The sequence below is a fragment of the Eurypyga helias genome, unplaced genomic scaffold, assembly GCF_000690775.1.
Source record: "Eurypyga helias isolate BGI_N326 unplaced genomic scaffold, ASM69077v1 scaffold7115, whole genome shotgun sequence".
Classification (NCBI taxonomy): Eukaryota; Metazoa; Chordata; class Aves; order Eurypygiformes; family Eurypygidae; genus Eurypyga; species Eurypyga helias.
Window position 1 is genome coordinate 20663 of NW_010253402.1, and position 20148 is coordinate 40810.

General features: G+C 44.6%; 2 protein-coding genes across 2 annotated transcripts in view; one reads left to right on the plus strand and one right to left on the minus strand.

The window, feature by feature from the left end:
• The window catches only part of INVS (inversin), a gene marked incomplete at its 5' end in the record, with an annotated part of 32891 nt that extends 16154 nt beyond the window's left edge, over positions 1 to 16737 (plus strand). Inside the window, 5 exons of the mRNA XM_010152663.1 lie at positions 1996 to 2297; positions 6142 to 6943; positions 12035 to 12267; positions 13233 to 13313; positions 16622 to 16737. Of these exons, the coding sequence (XP_010150965.1) occupies positions 1996 to 2297; positions 6142 to 6943; positions 12035 to 12267; positions 13233 to 13313; positions 16622 to 16737 (1534 nt within the window). The remainder of the gene's footprint in view (positions 1 to 1995; positions 2298 to 6141; positions 6944 to 12034; positions 12268 to 13232; positions 13314 to 16621) is intronic.
• Positions 16738 to 17754: 1017 nt separating this feature from the next.
• TEX10 (testis expressed 10) overlaps positions 17755 to 20148 on the minus strand; it is a 51922-nt gene continuing 49528 nt past the window's right edge. The window contains 3 exon segments of the mRNA XM_010152662.1: positions 17755 to 17983; positions 18929 to 19139; positions 20110 to 20148. The exon segment at positions 20110 to 20148 is cut by the window's right edge and continues 15 nt beyond it. Of these exon segments, the coding sequence (XP_010150964.1) occupies positions 17870 to 17983; positions 18929 to 19139; positions 20110 to 20148 (364 nt within the window). The 3' untranslated portion in view covers positions 17755 to 17869.

A 20148-nucleotide genomic window follows, 5' to 3' on the forward strand; every position in this document is an offset into this window, starting at 1 on the left:
GAACCCTTAAGTTAGGAACTTGTCTACTTGCTTTACTTGTTCATGAAACCTATTCTCTCAATTTAGACAACAGTCAGACTTGGAAATTTCAGTTTTGAAAATATCCTTCATTGTAAAACAAACTGTATTTCTAACTAAATAAGGCAAACCACAAGGGGGGCTTCTGAAGTATTCTTCAGGAGTTTGTTAATCAGTTGAACTCTACTGTGGCAATGAGGATGACGGCCGATGAATAGGGAGCCTGGAAATCCCTTCCATTTATTATTTCATCAGTTTCAGCTGAAAAAATAGCACACAAACAAGACCTTTTAGAAAAAAAAAATCTCCTTTCCCTTCTTCTCAACTTCTAGTCCTGTGTCATTTGAGTAACTTTGCAATTGGTACGTTCCTGAAGTTAATGTTTTGACATCCAGGGAGTGCGAGCCACTTCGGCTTGATCATGTATCACACAACCTCTCTCACACTTTCTTTTCTAATACCCTGAATGGAGGATACTGGCAATAGTCTGCTTGATTCTTGTGAAGAAAAGAAAATGACTATTCTGTGAGTAGTAAGATCTGATTTATCAGCTCACATAGCAGAGTAGTGGCAGAGAGATCCATACTGTACCCGAGACAGACATCCCCACATAGCCCGTTTGTGGAATGCCGCAATTATTTGAAACTAGCCACTTTTTTCCGTGCCAGAGGGAATACCAAACTTCAGGCTGCCAGCAGTGTATTTTTTAGATCAATTAGCAGCTTTTCAGGTACAGAGTTCAATCAGCTTCTTCTCCAGAGCGTACTTGGCAAGATAGTACTGACAGATAAAGTTAAGGTTTCTCCCTGGCAGCTCACACTAGAATGACATATACTGTCATTGATAGGGCTCACAGGAACTGGGGCTGGCATGCTGCATAACTAACCTGTCATATGCTGCGCCGTGAGCTAATGTGTCAACGGCCTGCAAACTGCGCTCTAGCGTTGGAAGCAAGTTAAAATATCAGGCAGCTACATGATACGACATTTACCACCTGTCCATTCCGACTGCAGAAGTGTCACTTCATCTTAACCACCAGTGCTTCATTTATGAAAACAAATTCAGTGGTAGGTAGGTATGTAATGTTTGCTCTGTGCTATTGGGTTTATTCTGCTTTGTAGGAAAAAGAATTTAAAAGGTAAAGTGTCATGACATCCCACTGTGTTTCAAAATAGACTGCAAAACTTCATTCAACAGATGCGCTTTTCCTAACCTTGTCCAGAATTCTCTTATGTCTACACTATTTAAGAGATGTGTGACCTTTCATGATTGAAAACCAAATGTCATAATTGTAATGGCATACTATGTGCACACAGGTTTTTAGTTCATATCTCGTATTTTCAGTATCTATCATTTGTCTGATACATAATCTATTATGTAAAATAAGTTATCTACCAGTGATAAATACACAGCAGCAAATTAGTACCCGTAGCTAGTTTGAAGTTGGTTTATAATTGTCTGTATTAATTATGACACAGGTAAGTATGAAAAATAATTTACAAAGAGATGATGTCTTTTATTAAAGTTTTCTGATTTTCAAACACAGCATACTGCACTGCTACTTATGTTAAAGCATTGTTCGTTACTAATGTAAAACATGGTTATTAATATTATATTACCTGTCTTCTGACACATCTTCAAAATCCTGCTTTTTATTTTTGGCTATTTATTTAAAAAAATCTCAGTTTCATTGTTTTCAATAAGGGAGTGTTTTAAAATCAGTTTAAGCCACCACAAACTGAATGCACAGCTGGCCTTTAAGGACTTAACCTTCATTAGGCTGTTGCTGCAAGGCAGTTGTTGGTTTGGATCGAGCTAAGACACTGCAATGCAATAGGTGTCTCTCACTGAAAAGATGTTATAGTCAAGGTTTTATTGTGTCAGTGTCGGGTTTCTAGAGAAGAATGTGTTCAAGTCAGATACAGGCTTCCAAGATTTTTCTCTTTGGAATTCTGACAGTATTGCCTATAATTACAGGAAACGTGAAGAGGAAAGTAAGAGAAAAGAAGCCAAGCTGCAGAAAAGCATGCAGAACGTGGAACAAAACCGGTTTCGAGTACAACAGAATCCTGCAAATCGAGAGAAGACTGCCAGCATCTTGCAGTTACCTGATAAACAAATTGATGCACAGAGTAAGAGACCTCCATCCCTCAGTGCTTCGCAAGTTCAGCCAGGGAGAAATAGCAGGGGTTCACCTAAAGTTTGTCACAGCAAAGGGACACCAAAGGAGAGCTGCCGGTCAGCAGAGCCTCAGAGCGAAGGTCATAAAATCAGGCAAGGTTTGTAATCTTTTTTAATTGTCCTGACTATCCCTTTTATCCATGTCTGGGCATGTTTTATATATAGGACATGTTTTATTCTTTCTATAATTTGTTGTTTCATTATTGAGATGGTTCCTTTATGACTGATAAAGGATACAGATTATTCTACTGCATGTGTTCTGTCAATGTAAGTAGTCACAAATACCAGCATCTGCAGTATCTGTAAATATATGAGAAATATGTGAGAACAGGTTGTTGGGAGTTGTTCTATTGCTTGCACTGTTTGGAGAAGATGAGGTCAAAGATATGTGGCATATCTATGGGATTCTTGAAGAATATTAATGGAGAAATTGTAACTCTTCTTTTTTTGAAGCGAGGTTAGAATTGAGTGTAAAAGAGTTCTAAGTGACATCTGTAGCATACAGAGGGAGCTGTTTGGCCAGCTTCATTCTCCACAACAGGGTTCTCCTATGATCTGACTTTGAAGTCCTCTTGTTGAGAACACTCTAGGATATTTTTTGAGAAATGAGACTGTTTTTAGAAGTTGCACTATGAAACTGTCTGCAAAGCTCTTCCTGTTACTTTTTTTACCCTGCTCCGCCTTTTTATTCTCTCTAAATACATCATCAGTTTATCATAATTCCTTAACCACTCCTGTGTTAGTTTTTGCAAGATAAACATTTCAATAACATTTCAATCAGTTCTTACTTCAAGTTCTAGGAGCTCATGGCTCAAATCTTTCTAAGCTGGTCATGTTAAAGCATCTTTGTTATCATGAGAAGCAAAAATTGGATAAGTAGTTTATTTAAGGTAAGTTGCAAGAACTCCTCAGATGTCAAATTATTGCTAATGATTAATTAGCAATTACTTATTGTGACAACTAAGTAATGACAGAGGTGTTAACAAATCTAGCAAGCTTTATCTGTGTGTGTACAAACTTTATATTAGTTAAAATATTCAGATGGCAAAGTAAAACCTGTAAGAATAACCAGAAACAGTGGTTACCAAATGAAAAAAGAATAGTTGTAATGAACATGATGAGGAATTGTTAAGTATGGAGAAAAGGGGAAGGAGAAAGATGTGGGGAGGATTAGAACGGTGAAGAGAGAAGGACAAAGAATGTCTAAAGGGGTGAACAGCCTTTACTTTTACTGACTCCTCTAGCCATTCTTTGCCAAAATCTTCCACTGGTTATGCCAATAGAAACTGCATTGCATCATTCAGGCTCCCACTGTTTCTTGGAACAAACATAATGTTTTTGCACTGAAAGAATGACCTAAGAAAGTAGGTGGTAGCTAGTCTGTGGGAAACACGGACTACAGGGTCAAACTGACTACAGAGATCAAGACTGAATTTGCCAAATTTTCTGCAGAGGGTTCTAATATTGATACTTATGTTTGAAAAACCACACGACTGTTCAGTTTTCTTCACTAACCTTCCCAGTAACCTAGGGAATTCAAACCAGCCACAAATGCTAGCAGCATGTGACTTGGACTTTTGATTGAAGCCTTCCCTGAAGGTGGAGATTTCCTGAAGTAGCTATGCCAGAATAATTTTTCCACGTTGATGGTTTAAAATCACAGGGGCTATTGCCTGGAGATTTTTTGCTTTTCAGTGTATCTTTAAAAGCAGACTGTAATTTCTGCAAAACATAGAATTTTAATTTTAAATAGAAAATTCTTCACTATTGTTTATCTTTCTTCAGCATGAGTGTTGAACATGAGAACAAAACTCTTTACTCAAGGTTCTTCTGAAAATACATGATAACGTATCTACTACTTCAACCACAAGACCAGTTTATTGTTGGAGATCATGAAGAAAACACCCTCTTGCCCAATCCAAAAAGCCTGTCTTTGAAATAAAATGCTATGCCATTTTTACGTAACCCTTCTCTTTTTGTTATTGGAAGGATGGCAGGAAAGTTGGTGCAGTAAGGGTCAAATCATGGAGTCCTTTATCAATTCTCATTAGGTGTTTTAATCAATCCTCTTGTGATCAAAACTTTAATAGACTTCATTGGATGTTTTATCGGAATTAAATATAAATTTGGATCCCATGGGCTGGCACTTAGAAAGATTTTCAGCCATTGCTGATAGATTTTTTGCATCTGCTAACAATGTGAAACAACTGTGCTTTAGCTGGTGGGTCTATTCTGATCTCCACTCAGAAAACTTCTTTCTGATACATGATGTTATCTCATTTGTCTTAATAATAGTAGTAACAGGAAGTTACCTTTTCTGCTGTGTACTTGTTATTGTTTGGTCTTCCTATCTAAGAAAGTGTATTTCCACCTCAAAAGACGATCTAGAATACTTGTATGATGGTTCTTTTCCATTCCCTAGCTATCCCATTATTCAGACTGGGAAGTTTTGCACATTCTAGTTTAACAGTTGAAACGTATTAGGGTAAATGCGTCCTGCATGCTGTACGTACAAACCAGGTGGCGGGTTTGGGTGAGGTCAGAATGACAAGGCCATTTCAAAAGGCTTTGTTCTTTTTCCTCACAGCTGTAAAAATTAACTTTTTGGGAGATCAAAATAGTGGTGTGACACATTTGAGTTGATTGTCAGCCCTCTTCTGTTTTTATTGATGGCACTTGCAGTTTTGTACATGGGTACATGAAGTGTGGGTGTTTGCCCACAGAAATCTTGCCTTCAAAAGGCATTTTTTTTAAATTGTCTATCTCCTCCTTTGTTCTGAGAGATTAAAGGAATAGATTAAAATAAATACAAATTAATTAAATTAATAATAGATTAAAATAGATCAAAATAATGGACTTTTTTCCCCTGTCCCTGAACACAGAAGGCCAGTTACCCGTATGACAATCATGCGTAAGTTAGAGTAACCTCTCAGCCCATACCGACCTGTCGCTGTCATAAATCTCTGTTGGAGACATCATTGATGATGTTTGTTCTGTATAGTCTGTTGATCTGCCACACTCTTCTTGTCCAGTTCAGGGAGTATCCTGTAAAAGTATTACAGGGATGAAGAATGTCACATGGTTTTACTGGGTTTTGGATAACCCAGAGATTTTCTGTGATTCCGTTAGATCAAAGATATCTTTTTTCTTTTTCCCCTCCTTGCCTACCCTTTTAACACCCTGTTTGTTACATTTCATCCTGTCTAGCGTATTTTCTCAATCCCCTGTTAGTTTCCTAACAAAAGAGAAGGTGGGTGGTAGATGGAGATTTTCAGTTTTGCACTCCAGTCCGACTTCTGAGTCATCCTCGCAAGAGTGTTTAGAAGCGGTTACCACACAGGATTTATTTTCCCACCCTAGGCTTGGAAAAGATATCTTGCAACAAGGGAAAAATGGGAAGGACTTCATAGTTTCATTTAGGATGTCAAGGAAAGTACCGAGAAGCCAAGCGCTCTGGGTTTCCTGGGTCAGCGGGTTACCCTGTCGCTCATCATGTACCAGAACGTAGGGCAGCTACAGCAGGAGTTCAGCAAATGAGCTTGAAACAGGGACAGTCTGTTGCAGTGTCCTTCACTGGAACAAGCAGGTGTGTTCATGGGGCTGTATTCCTGCACCTCGTGGTGAGCTTGTTTCTTTGAAGAAGAGCAGTATTTTCAGGTAGGGGAAGAAATAGTTTCTCCCTGTGACCTTTTTTTAGGTATTTAACTCAAATGTAATGTGAGAAAGAAAAATACTTGTAGATTGGTAAGCAAATGAAGAACTTTGGGACTGTACCGTTACAGGCAATCATGTCCTCTTCTGGTTCTTCCTGCTTATGCATTTTTTTCATTTAAGTAAATCCCAGTGTGCCTCAAAAGGTAACCCAGCAAAAAAAATGAGAGATATAAACTATGTTTTGCTGGATCAGAGACTGAATGTTGGTTTCCGTTTCTCTGTCTAAAGATTCATTGAGGAAGCACACCAAGAACAAGTCAAGTAACGTCTATTTCCACTGTGGCAAAGCAAAAGAGGGAACAAAAGTTGAAGCGAAACATCAGGTTGCAGCTGCTACGGAACTGGATGGAGAAAAGCACAAGAAGCACGCTGCCGAGGTGGTGGAAAACTGCGCTCGGAGGAGCAGAAGGCGTGCTGCTTCTGCTTGTAGGGCTGCAAGTGGTGGGGAAAAACTAAGAGATCCAAGTCAGTCTTCATCTGGCAACAGAGACCATTGTGAAGGAACAGCTGTGTTCTTCTGCAATGTCAGTTGTACTGGGGGACTTGCAAGACACTCAGAGAAGTGTGAAGCTTCTTCCAAAGGTAAAAGGCACCAGCAGAAACCTGGGAACAAAGAGGCAAATGATGAGCGCTGTTCACCAGCTGGCTCTAGTAGACCAGGAAGTGCCAAAACGGTATTTGTAAACACCAGAGATGACAGTGTGCCTGCTGCAGAACAAGCTAACAAAGGGGGAAATGACAAATTAGCAAAAAAGGCCTCCCCTTTACTGTCTGCTGAGGCAGAACCTACCACAGCTGTGCCAAGAAACCCAGCAGTGTGTTCTGCTCTTGATGACCGTTTGAACTCGGAAAAAACAGGTGTAATTGGATCCGGGAATGCAGATGATCAGTTATGTTCTGTTGCAAGCACAAATATTGAACAAATCCCTTTAGAGATTCGAATGCAGATAATAGAAAAAGAAAGAAAAAGGAAAGAGCTGTTTCGGAAGAAGAACTACGCTGCTGCAGTCATACAGAGGACGTGGAGAAGGTAAGACGACCGTTTCAGTAGCTAGAGAAGAGTGAGATACAAGTAGATGTAATTTAGGTTAGGCTTGTTGGGCAGTGCGCTTGATTTGGTCCTTTTGCTTACAACCTCACGGGTGCTAAATCAGGAATTTAATAATCTCTCACCAAACAAGTGGAAGTGGGTCCCAGTCGCCTAGAATTACATTAGTGGGTTCAGAAAAAGTGCAAGGTGTTAAGTGATGACTTTTGATAGTTGGGAAGTTATTAAGCTTGTATTTCAAGCACTGCTCTTCCTTTAGAGAGCGACGATCAAGATTTGCCTAAGCCTAGAGCTCACTGCTGTCGTCTTCATTAGCAAACTTGCAGAGACACAGGGTTTTTTCCAAAAAGGTTTTTGTAACCAAATCCTTCAGCACCATTTACTGACACACGTGAAACCTTATTCTGACCTGACTTTTAACTGATTAACCAAAACAGAAGAGGTTTGGAAGCTCGGATGCAGTTCATTGCCAGGACTGGAAGCTGACTTAAATAACTTGCTTGAGCAGGAACACTGCTGTACAGAAGAGGCAGACGGGAGGGTGGGGGATATCGCAGTGTTTGCTTTCCACAGCATTGTCCTGCTTTTGTGAATGTGTGAGTTTCAGCCTCAGAAATATAGTCGCTCTTGATGTACGTGCCCCTTCACATTTAATTTCTTATCAAAATTGACAGGAAGACTGTGGCAGCTGTAGGTGAAACACGTAATAAGTACACAATCCTTGTTTCCTATTTTTTATTGAAACTTTATTTGTTTTTTATGTGGATGCAGAAAACTATAAATTGCTGATTTTTACTGATGACAGATCTTTCCAGGTCTCTCACTAGTTTAACAATTTCATATATGGTCTAATACTTCTTAGTATTCAATTGAAGAAAAAATAACGAAGTTCCTTTGAGAGCTGAACTCTCACGCCCCGTGGTATAGTTCAGTAGTGATGCAGAAACCATTCCCCCAACCAAACTGTATCCAAGGGAGCAGCTGGCGGATGTCCAGGAGCATATAGAGGGAAATAACCTCCTTTATACTAGTCCCTGGGAAACCCGCACGTTGCCTGCACCAGCAGAGTCAGGTCTTCATGCCCAGCTGCCTGCCAAAGGGATGCCGAGTCACTGGTAGTCCCTTCTTCTGGGTCATGCTGGAAGCTTTGCTTCCCTCGCAGAGAAATGCAGAAGGGCTGTTTCTACCCCCTGCTGTGCCAGGAGCCGTCTTCCCAGTGAAGGGAAGTGTCTGCATCCAGCCTGCTCATCTGCAGCGCGGCAGCTGCAGCGGCAGGGACTGCTCTCTTCGGCACCACATCCAGCCCCAGGAGGCAGCCAGCCTGGGCTGCACAGCCACTCCAGCCTCACCGAGCCAGGCCGGGACTAAAAGTCAAGAGATAACAGGTCTAAATACTTACTGTACAAGCCTGCTACTTTGACAAGGAAAGATCTTTTTGCCATGTACCACATAGGTCTGAAAAGCTAAAGAAGAGCCATGAGGTCATGCTGCCTGCTTTCGGTGGTGCTTCCGGGCTTAAAAAACATCATTTCATACTTTGCAAGGTGGAGTGTTACCTGTGTTCCCTATTGTACGAAGCACCGGGGAGCTCAGAGACAAGTGTGAAGGTTTACTAGCCACCTGTTTGTGGAGATTTGGAGCCGGTATTTCTCCCACCGCTTTTTATGTTTAACTTGCGAAGCCCAAAGGAGTCTTGTCTTGCTCAGGAAGACCTGACGCTGCCCCTCACTAGGGAAGGGACACCAGACCAGACACCCCATGGTCCATGTCCATCCATTTGTTCCTAACCTGAAACGTGGCCATTTAAACATTTGTGTTGGCTCAGCAAATGCTTCTGTTTGCTCCAGCTCTTTTACTGATCGGTCTAAATATTTCCAAGCATGAGGTTGGATTTACAGTCCAGCAATTTTCCAGGTTCTCTCTTCACTGTTGTTGGAATATAAAAGTTAACACTGGCTTTTGTCAGTACGTTCCTATTCCAGTGAAAAGTTAAAATTCTGGAACATAGTATTTTTAATTAATTTTTTGAGCCTTTTCTTTTTTGGTGAAAATCCTGACTTTTTTATACATTATTGCCTATTTCTGTACTTCTTTCATCTTCATTCTCTGTTTGATATTTATGCATCCAGCTCTGGGGTCGCCAGTACAAGAAAAACATGGATCTGTTGGAGCAGGTTGAGAGGAGGGGCATCCTATGGGAACAGGCTGAGAGTTGGGCTTGTTCAGCCTGGAGAAGAGAAGGCTCCGGGGAGACCTTATTGCAGCCTTCCAGTTCCTGAAGGAGCCTACAAGGAAGCTGGGGGGGACTTTTTACAAGGGTCTGTAGTGACAGGACAAGGGGTAACGGGTTTAAACTGACAGAAGGTAGGGTTAGACTGGACATAAGGAGGAGGTTTTTTACGATGGGAGTGGTGAAGCACCGGAACAGGTTGCCCAGAGAAGCTGTGGATGCCCCATCCCTGGAAGTGTTCAAGGCCAGGCTGGATGTGGCTTTAAGCAACCTGGTCTAGTGGAAGGTGTCCCTGCCCATGGCAGGGGGGTTGGAACTAGATGGTCTTTAAGGTCCCTTCCAACCCAAACCATCCTGTGATTCTAAGTAGAAATGCATGCTTAAGTTCTGGCATTTCTCTAAATCAGGATTAAATAAATTTGTCTCACTCTGCAAATGTTATAGTGACAATTTTGTTGTTGAAAGTTTATGGAGAGCTGTTGTGTGCTACAGCACAATGGCACTGGTCTACTTAAGTATATTAAACTTGCCTTTCTCAGGAAAATGTTTCAATTCCCACAGGCCACAAACTTTACAAATGTAGTCCCCAAAAGTGTATTTTAAGGTGTGTGGCTTGCCAAAGGTTAATTGCTTATCCTGCTCGGTGAAGCTTACAGGTTCTGTGTCTGGCTCATGCACTCATGGGGTTGCCGAGGCCTGTACCATTCTCCAGGGCCCACAGCGTGAGGCAACAGAAGCTGGAAATAAGTTGGTTGCTGACACTGTTGCTCTCCTGCTCTTATTTTTTATATGTTATTGCTATATGCACGCTTTGACCAGCAACTGGTTTTATAGATGAGAGCTTCTGTTGACCATGAATCTGAGTACCATTTGACAGCTTTGTCACTCTGCACAGATATTCCACGTTTCTTTTATGTGCAGTAGTTGTGTTGACTGAGTGTCTGGTGTTGTTAAGGCACCACCTCAGATTCACAAAGCATCAGATTCAGTCCCATTCTTCATTTTTTTTTTTCTTCACTAGGATCAGAATGATCTGTTACGGGAGAGCTGAATTAACACAACATGCACACGCTCCAAAGATAACTGCCTACGTCTTCGCAGTGTCAGAGCCTCACAGTTGTTTTCTTGTTGCTAAAAACTACCAGAAGCTCTCTACAAACATGAAATCACAGCTGGGTGCAAAGGTGGAGTGCCTGTGAATGGGCCATTTCACATCTCTGCAAAGGCTGCTGGCAGTAATGACGGAATTCCGAGAGAATCGCTCAGTATTCTTTTCTGCTCAAGTATAGAACAGTCCCCTGGTTGTTTTCCCTGCAGCAGCAGTCACATAACACAGCCTCAGCTCAAGTTATGTCAGCGACTCCTTGTAACTGTGCCCCCCTTCACTTTCTCCTCCTCTCCTACCCCACTGAAAGGTTCTAAAAGTGACGTGTTATTTAACAAAACCGGATTTTTTTTTTTTTTCTTCTGTCTCTTACTAACGCTCCTGTTTGGAATTCATACGGCACTTTGCAGCCTGCTGCAGACATCGATGAGTAAGGTGCAGTCGCTCCCCACAGTTGTTACATACTTTAATGAGCTGTATAACCGTATGTGCCTGAATTCTGAGCTTCCACTGAATTGACAATAAGTTTGTCTCACCCAGCAAACTTCTCAGAGGTAATTTACTAAGCTTAGCGGAAGTTTAAAATTATTGGAGCTGTAACTGAGCATATCATCCCACTTTGGCATTCTGTTGTGCTCTTAGGTACTCATTTTCCATATATGGCTGCTGTTTTGTTTGAATTACGTAGTTCGTTGGCTTCTAACATGTATTTAAGCAATTTCTATCTGGATGTGTTGTCTTTTGGTTTAATTTAGAACTTGTGCAACAGCACAACGTCACCTCTTTCTCACTCGGTCCTCGTTCCCTGTACCGAGGCATCCAGTAGAAGCCTTTTTGAATGCCGGAGGGGATGATGATCAATGTGTTTCGGCCCGTTACCAAACTCTGATAATTAATATTTTACAAGTGTTACTCAGTTCATTTGTGACAGGTTTGGACTGGGATGATTCGGAGTTAATTGCTAGGCCAGTTAATTGACTTGGGAGTGTGACATACCAATATCCGATTGAATACTTACATCTGATTGAAGAAAACTCGCCAAGCCCAACACCTCCGTGTTGCTGGTGCCATTGACACCCAGGTGGGAAGAAGGACAGACAATCTACCACTTGGAACGGGGCTGTGACTGCACCTAAGATCAAAGTAGATCGGGTGGGGAGACCGGCAGCCTTTGAAGGGAAGGGATAAAAAGGAGGAAGAGATTGCTGAAAACAAGGTGAGGGGGAGCATCTCCAGAGAAGGGGTGGAAAGCAGCTCAGTTTTCTGAGGAGGAAATGGGCAGCTGAACCCCTAAGAGGTGACTTTGGCTCATGTCTTGTGCTGATTGACCGAGAATACGAAGTGGTAAGGCACGTGAGAAAATCTGGTGTTATTAAGCTGTGAATATAGTGAAAATGAGAAAACAGGATCGATTTTAGTGTTATACATACGTACAGGTTTGGTCTTCTCCAGATTTTCTGTGTAGTAGAAAGCAGTTGATGCTGCAGTACCATAACTTCTGACACCTGTAATGCCATATCTTTACTAACCCTGTGAAATAATGGATGCATCAGGAAACAAAGCCAGCTCCTACTTTTTCTCCTGAGCAAACATTTCTCATCCAAATGACTTAGCACATCAGTGGGAGTTCTGTTTTCCCAGTTACTCATGTAATCCACCATGTGAACTGATGCATGGAAAGCACAGAAGTTAAAACAGGTCACCTAAAACAAGCGCTCTTCTCTTTTCTGCTCTCTAGTTACCAGCTGAGACAGGAACTGGTCCAGCTTCTTCGTGCTAAGCGGCAGTGCAAAGAAGACGAAGACAAATGGAGACAAGAGGCAGCTGCCTTCTTCATTCAGGTTGCTTGGAAGAAACAGCTGAACCGTAGCCCTCTGAAACCAGCTCCTTCGTGTAAGAATCTGAAACCTGTAAACAAAACCAGCCCAGCCGTAAAACCCAGCAAGCAGTTCATCCTCAAGCAGATATATGGTAATTTTGTTTTCACTCCACCTTACTTGAAGTAGCCACACTTTTATTTTTATAGCAGAATGCCTTCTACACACTTCTTACCTAATTGTTAGGGATTTCAGCTGTTTGTAAAAATTAGTCCAAATCTCAGGTGTTTTGGGTCATTGTATTCCTGTTTCAGGTTGAAAAAAAACCCCAAACCTCTGTGATCTCAGATGGCTCCTGTAAAGCTGTTTGAGTCGCCATGTAGCATTGTTCCAGCACGGGTCTGGAGCAATCAAGTAATTCCGGTGCCAGCGCTGCTCGCCTGCATCAGTGTGGAAAGAGAACAGAGCAGTTCAGCAGAAAAAAATCTCTCGCGATGCACAGCAGCTATCTGGATCATGGATTAAGGTTTTTAAGCATCGTTTTAACCCTTTTTGGTTTTGAATTGGGTTTTTTCAAAATATTTCCACTTGAAGAATACGGTCTTGTTCCGTGTTAATAACTGTGTTGTTGGAAGACAGCGGATCTTTACTGGAAGAGCAAGATCATCTTTTACAGCGGCACTGCACTGCTTTGCGTCACACCTGCACGTGCGTGGTGCAGAGGAATGCCTCTGGAAGAAGTGGTAGAGGGAAAGCCTAGCTTTTGAACCTCGAATCACTGGTGGAGTAAGGGTGTGCTAACAATATGCACTTGACCAAGTGGTAAGTCCCTTCTGTCACAAGTCTGTAGTCTAGATAGCCAAAAATGATAAAGTAAATCAATAAATAAAGCTAACAGTTTTATTTTCCTTCTTTGTTATAGCAACTGCAGGGTGTATTTTAACTTTAGTTGAAGTTCAGTTCTGGTTGTAACAATTTTCTATCCTACAGAACATCTTGTGAGTTTCCTTGTGATAAATGAGCATCATTTTGGGGATAAAATAACGCTGTAGCCTAGCTAAATAGTTTGTAGCTCTATATGCCCACATCTCATGGGGCTGTTCATGTTTTTTTTCAAAGGACGTTCTCAGGAAGGCAAAGCGCATCAGCCAACAAGACCTCCTTCCAAGCTGAAACTCTCTGATGTGCAGCTGGTCTCAGGTAGGACACACGTTTTAAGGACACTGTAATGTTTATATACTTAGGAGCTCAGTTTCATCTTAGAAAAGGAAAACAATCATCTGCTGAAGAACTGGGATCTCATCTCAAAACACGTGACTACCTCCACACTCCTGTGATGGCACACTCTTTCTTTCACTGCTTTGAGCACTGCGCTTCTCTCCTGTCGAATCGTTCATATGAAACCCTGTTTTCCCTGGTTGTCACTGGGAGAGACCTCGACACAATGGACTGGTGCAGTGATGAGCCGGGTACCATCCGCCTGGTTAAAACCGCTTACGGATGCTCCTGCTTGGCTCAGCAGCGCAAATATTTACCAGCCCTTCAGAAGTAAAGGAAGCGCGTTTCTACACGTGCCAAGAATTCACACGCCTCTTTTTGTTAGAAATACGGGGTTTAGCGCATAGACAAACGATTTATTGAAAAGCCAAAGTTACTTGTCTGATCTCTGCCCTTTCTTCTAAAACGGCACTAAGGGGGTCCCTGCCCTGCGCACACAGCCTCAGTAATTTCAGAGAACGTTACCTGCAGTAAGTTTTTGGGCTCTAACAAAGTCACGCCTTTATTTTCCCCTTCTCTTGGAAGCCATGTGGTCATTACCAGGTGCCCTGGGAAAGCCTCAGTTCTGTTTGTAACTGAAATTTCAAGCACTGAACTGGCTTTGGCACCATCAGGACTGTCCAGCCGTGCTGGCGGGCAGCTGGGGCTACACCACGTGGTACAGAACAGCAGCGAAGAACAGAGACTGTGAGTGTCACCAAGGTGATTTGAGGTGGGGGCTTCCGTGCACGTGGCACCCAGTGACAGCCAGTTTAAAACCGGCGTTAGGGTACACGGTTGTCCCTCCTGCTGTGCCTTTACTAAACGCCACTTTTAAGACGTCGTTTCGAGTGTATCGCTCCCTCGGGGACAGGAGCTGCAGCAGTGGTAGTGCTTCACCATGTGAAGATGTGGTGCCTCACGGGGCATTTTGTCTTCGTGGTCGTATGGCGGGGCGCTCAGAGGCAGGCCGCAGCCTGACAGCAGCGAAGCAGATGCTCCGAGGAGACAGCAGTTCGGGCAGTTTGCAAAGGGAAGTAAAACAGATTTTCTAACTAGTTTAACACAAGTCTGAACCAGTTGGAGCGAGTCCAGAGGAGGCCACAAAGATGCTCAGCAGGCTGGAGCACCTCTGCTATGGGGACAGGCTGAGAGAGTTGGGCTTGTTCAGCCTGGAGAAGAGAAGGCTCCAGGGAGACCTTATTGCACCTTCCAGTACCTGAAGGGGCTACAAGGAAGCTGGGGGGGACTTTTTACAAGGGCCTGTAGTGACAGGACAAGGGGTAACGGGTTTGAATTGAAGGTGGGGAGGTTTAGCTTAGATATCAGGAAGAAGTTCTTCCCAGAGAGGGTGGTGAGGCGCTGGAACAGGTTGCCCAGAGAAGCTGTGGATGCCCCATCCCTGGAAGTGTTCAAGGCCAGGCTGGATGAGGCTTTGAGCAACCTGGTCTAGTGGAAGGTGTCCCTGCCCATGGCAGGGGGGTTGGAACTAGATGGTCTTTAAGGTCCCTTCCAACCCAAACCATTCTGTGATTCTGTGATTCTATGAAGTCTGATCCGAGCGTAGGAGTCTGTCCTGGAGTTTTTTAGAACTGTGGGTGTGGTCTGCCTCAGGAGGAGACAGAGGCTTTTCATTTCCACTGCTTTAGACAGTTTTAATTCAGAGGCACGGCTAGACAGGTGTTTGATTGCCACCTCTTCATGCAGAGGGGAATCTGAAGTTTGAAAGAGCTTTAGCACATAATGCTTCTTTTCGATTAACTTCTCAGGACAACGATCTCCCTGTCTTCCAAAATAAAAAGGCTTTCTTTTGAGGTTCGGGCCTCCTCGGCTTTCATAACTCGGTGACGAATAGGATAGCGATAGGAACTCTGCCCAGCTCCTTTAGAACACTACCTACTTTCATTCACCTACCAGGAGCCCCAGGAACTTTAGCCCTTCCTTAAAGACAATAACACGTTTCTCATCAGCCTGCCTTTGTGCGTGACAACATCACGCTTGTTGGAAAAGTTCAGAGCTGTCAGTGGTTAATGCCAGATACTCCGGCTCTGACGTCGGTGCCTGGAGCGGGTCAGAACGGACGGCTCGCTTTGATGCTTCTCTGGCAGAAGGGGTGTGGGGGAAGGTGAGGACTGACGGTCAGCCCCAGCTTTCCTGCTCCCATAGCTGGTGGAAGAAGCGCGTGGTGACAGAGCCGTAGCGGGACAGACACCAAACTCCGTTACCTCACCGGCACAAGCAGGCCAGATGCTTTGGAGGGCAGACACGCGGGTGGTATCAAAAGGGAAAGAAGTAAGGGGGGCAGAGGATGACCGGTGGAAAAGGAGTGCACGGTGGTGCACAGACAGGGGGTAGGTGCTTCAAAACGTTCTGGCAAATAGGGCCTTTGTGACCGTTACAAGTAAAACGTTTCGAAACCTGAACATTGAGCTTTTTTTTAACGTATGTTTTTTATCAAACAGCTGCCTTTTGTCAGTTCAGGAAAGGGCATTCGAAGAGGCCCTTTTTTGTTTGACTGCGGGCATTCAAGTGTGCCCACAGAGTTGTAAAGGAGGCAGGTTTGCAGTTCTTGGCATTGGAAAGCTGTCCTTAAGATGTGCTGGGTTCAGCCCCTCAAGGAAACGTTTGGATGTTCTCTTGGGCTGACTCTGGCTAGAACGGGATAAAGCACCGACATGTTTGCACACAAGCTCTACCAGGCTGAGAAGGGAACATACATGGATTATGTGTAGGACATGACAGTAAATAGAAACACTGAATGAGCCCAGACGTCCAGCCAGACTCTGAAGAGAATACGCAGGTGCCATTGATTTCTGCTATCTCAGGGAGTACTTGCTTCTGCCCTGGACTAGTACTGACCCTGGAACTGGCCAGGTGACAGACCCCCAGCCTGGAAACCTTCATTCCTTTATGAGAGCAAGTCTCAAGCTCCATTAAGCTCTGTTATTATGAAGGAATTCTTCCCGGAGAGGGTGGTCTTTAAGGTCTTTAAGGTTTGGGTTCCAACCCAAACCATTCTATGAATCCCTGATTATAGGCTGCCTGAACCATCCACAGTAGCATTCCATGTAGAAACGCTGGCGCCACAGAAACCAGACTGTATTTACAGGTAGTCAGCAGGGATACCTCAGGGAAAAGGCACCTTCTTCTCCTGGTAGACGCATTGCGTATGAAATCTGTAACGCAGCGCAAATTAAGTTTCTTTTTTTTCTCCACTAGTTACTCATCAAAACCATTTTGTTCTTTTACAGTAAATGACCTGCAGCATGTTAATTTGCTGGAGAACATGGGAAAATCAAAGCAATTTTCATACAACATGAGACCAACGGCTGATGCGAAACCAAAACATACAAGACTCCAGCACTGAGCAAAACTGAATGTTTGGAATTTAAAGCAGCACATTGCGGTACAACCTTTCCTAATGCACAAGTCACCTATGACACAGGAAACCTGAACACATTGTCTGTTTTGTGTTATCTCAGCATTACGTGCCAGGCAGACTTCTGAGGAGTTGGACTTATTTTGTGTCCGAATTAGTTTTTAAATGCAACTGTTAATTTATTTACTGACAGGACAAAACCTGAATTGCTGTTGGAAACCGACCATGAAGCACCGAGTCCGGCATTGCAAAGGTTGCAGGGCCTCCCGAAGTTTTCCGTTAGCCAAAGTAGGACTTTTAAAACGCGTCCCAACAGAGTTTCAGAGGAGACGGCAACCGTACTAAAGACGTAACGGTTCTGAAAAGCTGCTGCTCCGTCCCACCTCGCACTCATTAAATATATTTCGAAACCTAAGTGGGACGGGGGAGCAGTGGCCATGCGCCGTACCGAAGTGGCAGCTGTTTCGTAGTGACACGCTCAGACGGCAAAGCAGAGATGGTGACAACCACCACTGGTGAATGAAGAAACTTGTTTTCCACAGCCTACGGAAATCGGTAGGGGGGGCTTTCTGCCCTCTGAGATTATCACCGATCTCTTCTGTATCCCTAACTCATTTTGCACAGGCACCGCCGGTTTCTGCAGAAAGCAACAAAGGTGGGACCCGTTCTAGAAGAAAACTTGTCCTTAGGATAGCTTTGGAGCTGCCAGCATACGGTATTTACCTCGCAAGAAGTATTTAAAAACAGCAGCTGGGCAAAACGAAAATACTCCATTGTTCTCTATTTTTAATTCTAGTCGGCATGAGGCAACTCTGACTTTTTTTAATGAATACGATGCTTCGAAACAACAGCTGGTGGGAGTCACCGGCAGTCTGTTTCTCTGCAACCACTTCAGCATCGAGGAGAGGGGCTTCCCCTTCGCACCCCTCGCTGTGGTCACCGCACCTCCTCCGACTGCTTCTGGCACCGCCGGAAAGGAAAGGCGGGAGAGGTGTGCGGTTCTTTGTAAAATGTTTATTCTGTTTCGCTTACAAAAAGATTGACCAACTTTGTTCCAACACCTTCCATTCAAAACTAAACAGAAGTAAATGCTTTACAATAAATGCAGAGTTCGACCTCTTCAATACACCGCGTTTACGGGGCCGGGTCCCTGGGGATGGGAGGCAAGGTAGATGTTGAAACAGTAATGGAGGTCCGTGAGCCACTGCTCTTGAACTTCGCCACTCTTCAGCGTCTGCAAAGAAGGGGAAAACACGTATGGTCAGGTAAAACACACACGAGGGTGGCGCTCTGACAGCAGGAGTGCTGAGAATGGCTGCCAACAGGCCAGCCCAGGCCCCAGCCTAGTAATCCACGTTCCTTCTCATCGCTACGTGGTTAAAAAACCCCGGTCCTTCTCATCGCTACGTGGTTAAAAAACCCCTGACGGCGCCCAACGCCCCATCCACAGTGAAGAAGCGGCGGAGGCATTTCCAGCGTCGAAGGAAAGCAACCACCTCATCATTCTCTGACAGAGAACGTGCATTACACCTGCCCTCGCCACCACTACTGTTCTGTTGCTGGCAAGGGACCTCTTGGGAGCTACGAATGGATATGCATGGCCAGCTTACTCAAACCGGCAGGACACAGGAACACTCTGCCCTCGGAACGAGGAAGCAATTCCTGCAAAAGCTGTTTCAGATATTTTCTGAGGGCAGAAGCGGCTGCAACCATCTCAAAACCACTGGAATGCGGACACCTGAACAGAAGCGCTGGGGTTTGCAGCACCTGAAGGAGAATGTATTTTGCACGGTGTGTACTTAGGAGTTTTTCTGATTCAACACCCTCCTCACGCCCCTCTGTGCTCCTGCTCCAGTGCCCAGGGCAGACCAGTCGCTTCTTTCGGGACAGCTGTCCCTCAGGCAGGCCGGGCAGGCCATCCACCTCCAGAGCCTTCGGTTAGGCAGCCACCTGCTGCCCAGGGCCGCTGGGCAGGCCACAATGGAACTGTCTCAGCTGCGGAGCGACCGGGGGGCTTGCTCGGACATGCGGCCCCCGTCTCCACAGACCGGACTTCCAAGACAAAATAAAAGACAATCCCAACCTGTGTTTTCCCAAACACCTGTCCATCCGGTTTGCAGTAATTTTTAAACCTCCTACGCCCTTTGTAACGGGAGGGAGACAGGAAGCAGCTCCATACCATGATGTCCTTGATGATCTGTTGCACCAGAAATTCGTTTGTGATCATATGGCTCCTGAGCTGACCGTGCTGCATCAGGAGGCGAAGCAGCTGAGCAACGACAGGCAGCTCTTCCCGACAGATCCTGCTCACTTGCAGGCTCTGCAGCATCAGCTTCAGTAAGCGCGGCAGGAGTGCTAACGCAGAAATACACGATCCCCACAGCATATCCCTGCGAGGGGAAGAGAACAAACACACGTGTATCTCAAACGTGCTTCTCCGAACTAGCCCCCCAGCTTTACGAGGGGACGCCCCTCTGAATTCAGTCGTGCCAACCGCTTTCGCCGCAAGTCGTGACGGAGCAGGAAAGCTGCACCAGAAAATGCTAAGCTTGAGAGCATTCTCCAACAGCGCACAGCCCTGGAGAAACACGAAGGGCCTGCCCTGGAGCTACAGGTGCTGCCGAAGCTCTCGCACAGTGTCCTTTCTGCCTGAGGCACCTGGGGAGAGGTTCTTGTTTCAGTCGGTCCAGGTCCACCTGGGACCTTTAATAAAGGCTCCTAAGAAATCTAACCGTGAAATCGGCTTTTTGGGACATGCGAGTCATGGGATACGGTAAGCAAAGGAGGGCTCTGGCTTTCAAAACATGTCTAAGTGAGCTCTGAACAACTTTCCTGTGTACAGAACAGACCAGAGCAAAGTTTCAACTCCTTCAAGACATTCCTGTTGCGCAGGTAAATAAACCGATTTCAGGCTGGCATCTGCAGCTTTTGTGGGTTTTAAAATCAAATGGATTTGCAGTCTGTGAAATGAGGCCTGACGAGTTCTATTCAAACTGAAATACCAGGTCAGTTAAAAGCACAAGCTCACACAGCCAAATCGGGTGTGTGTTGCGTTTCCATGTCACCTGATGACGCTGCCGGCGGAAGCTAAAGATTAAGGTACAGACACCCACCTCGCCAAAGCCAGGCTGGCCCTGCCATCTCACTACAGCCGTCGGAGATGAAACCTTCCTCGGCTGCCGTTTTGAACAGCTCCAGCTAACTGCGCAGCTCTCCGTCTAAAACCCAAGCGCTCAAGCAAAAGACGGCATAATGCATTCGGAGTTGCGCGTGGGAGGGGTTGGCCTTTCACTTTACACCTCTAAACGCTCGTGGGTGTCAAGGCAGAGACAACCAACACGGCAAGGAAAGCGGCGTCACCTTTTCTGTACGTGTTCCGCGTCCTCTTTGTCCAGCGTC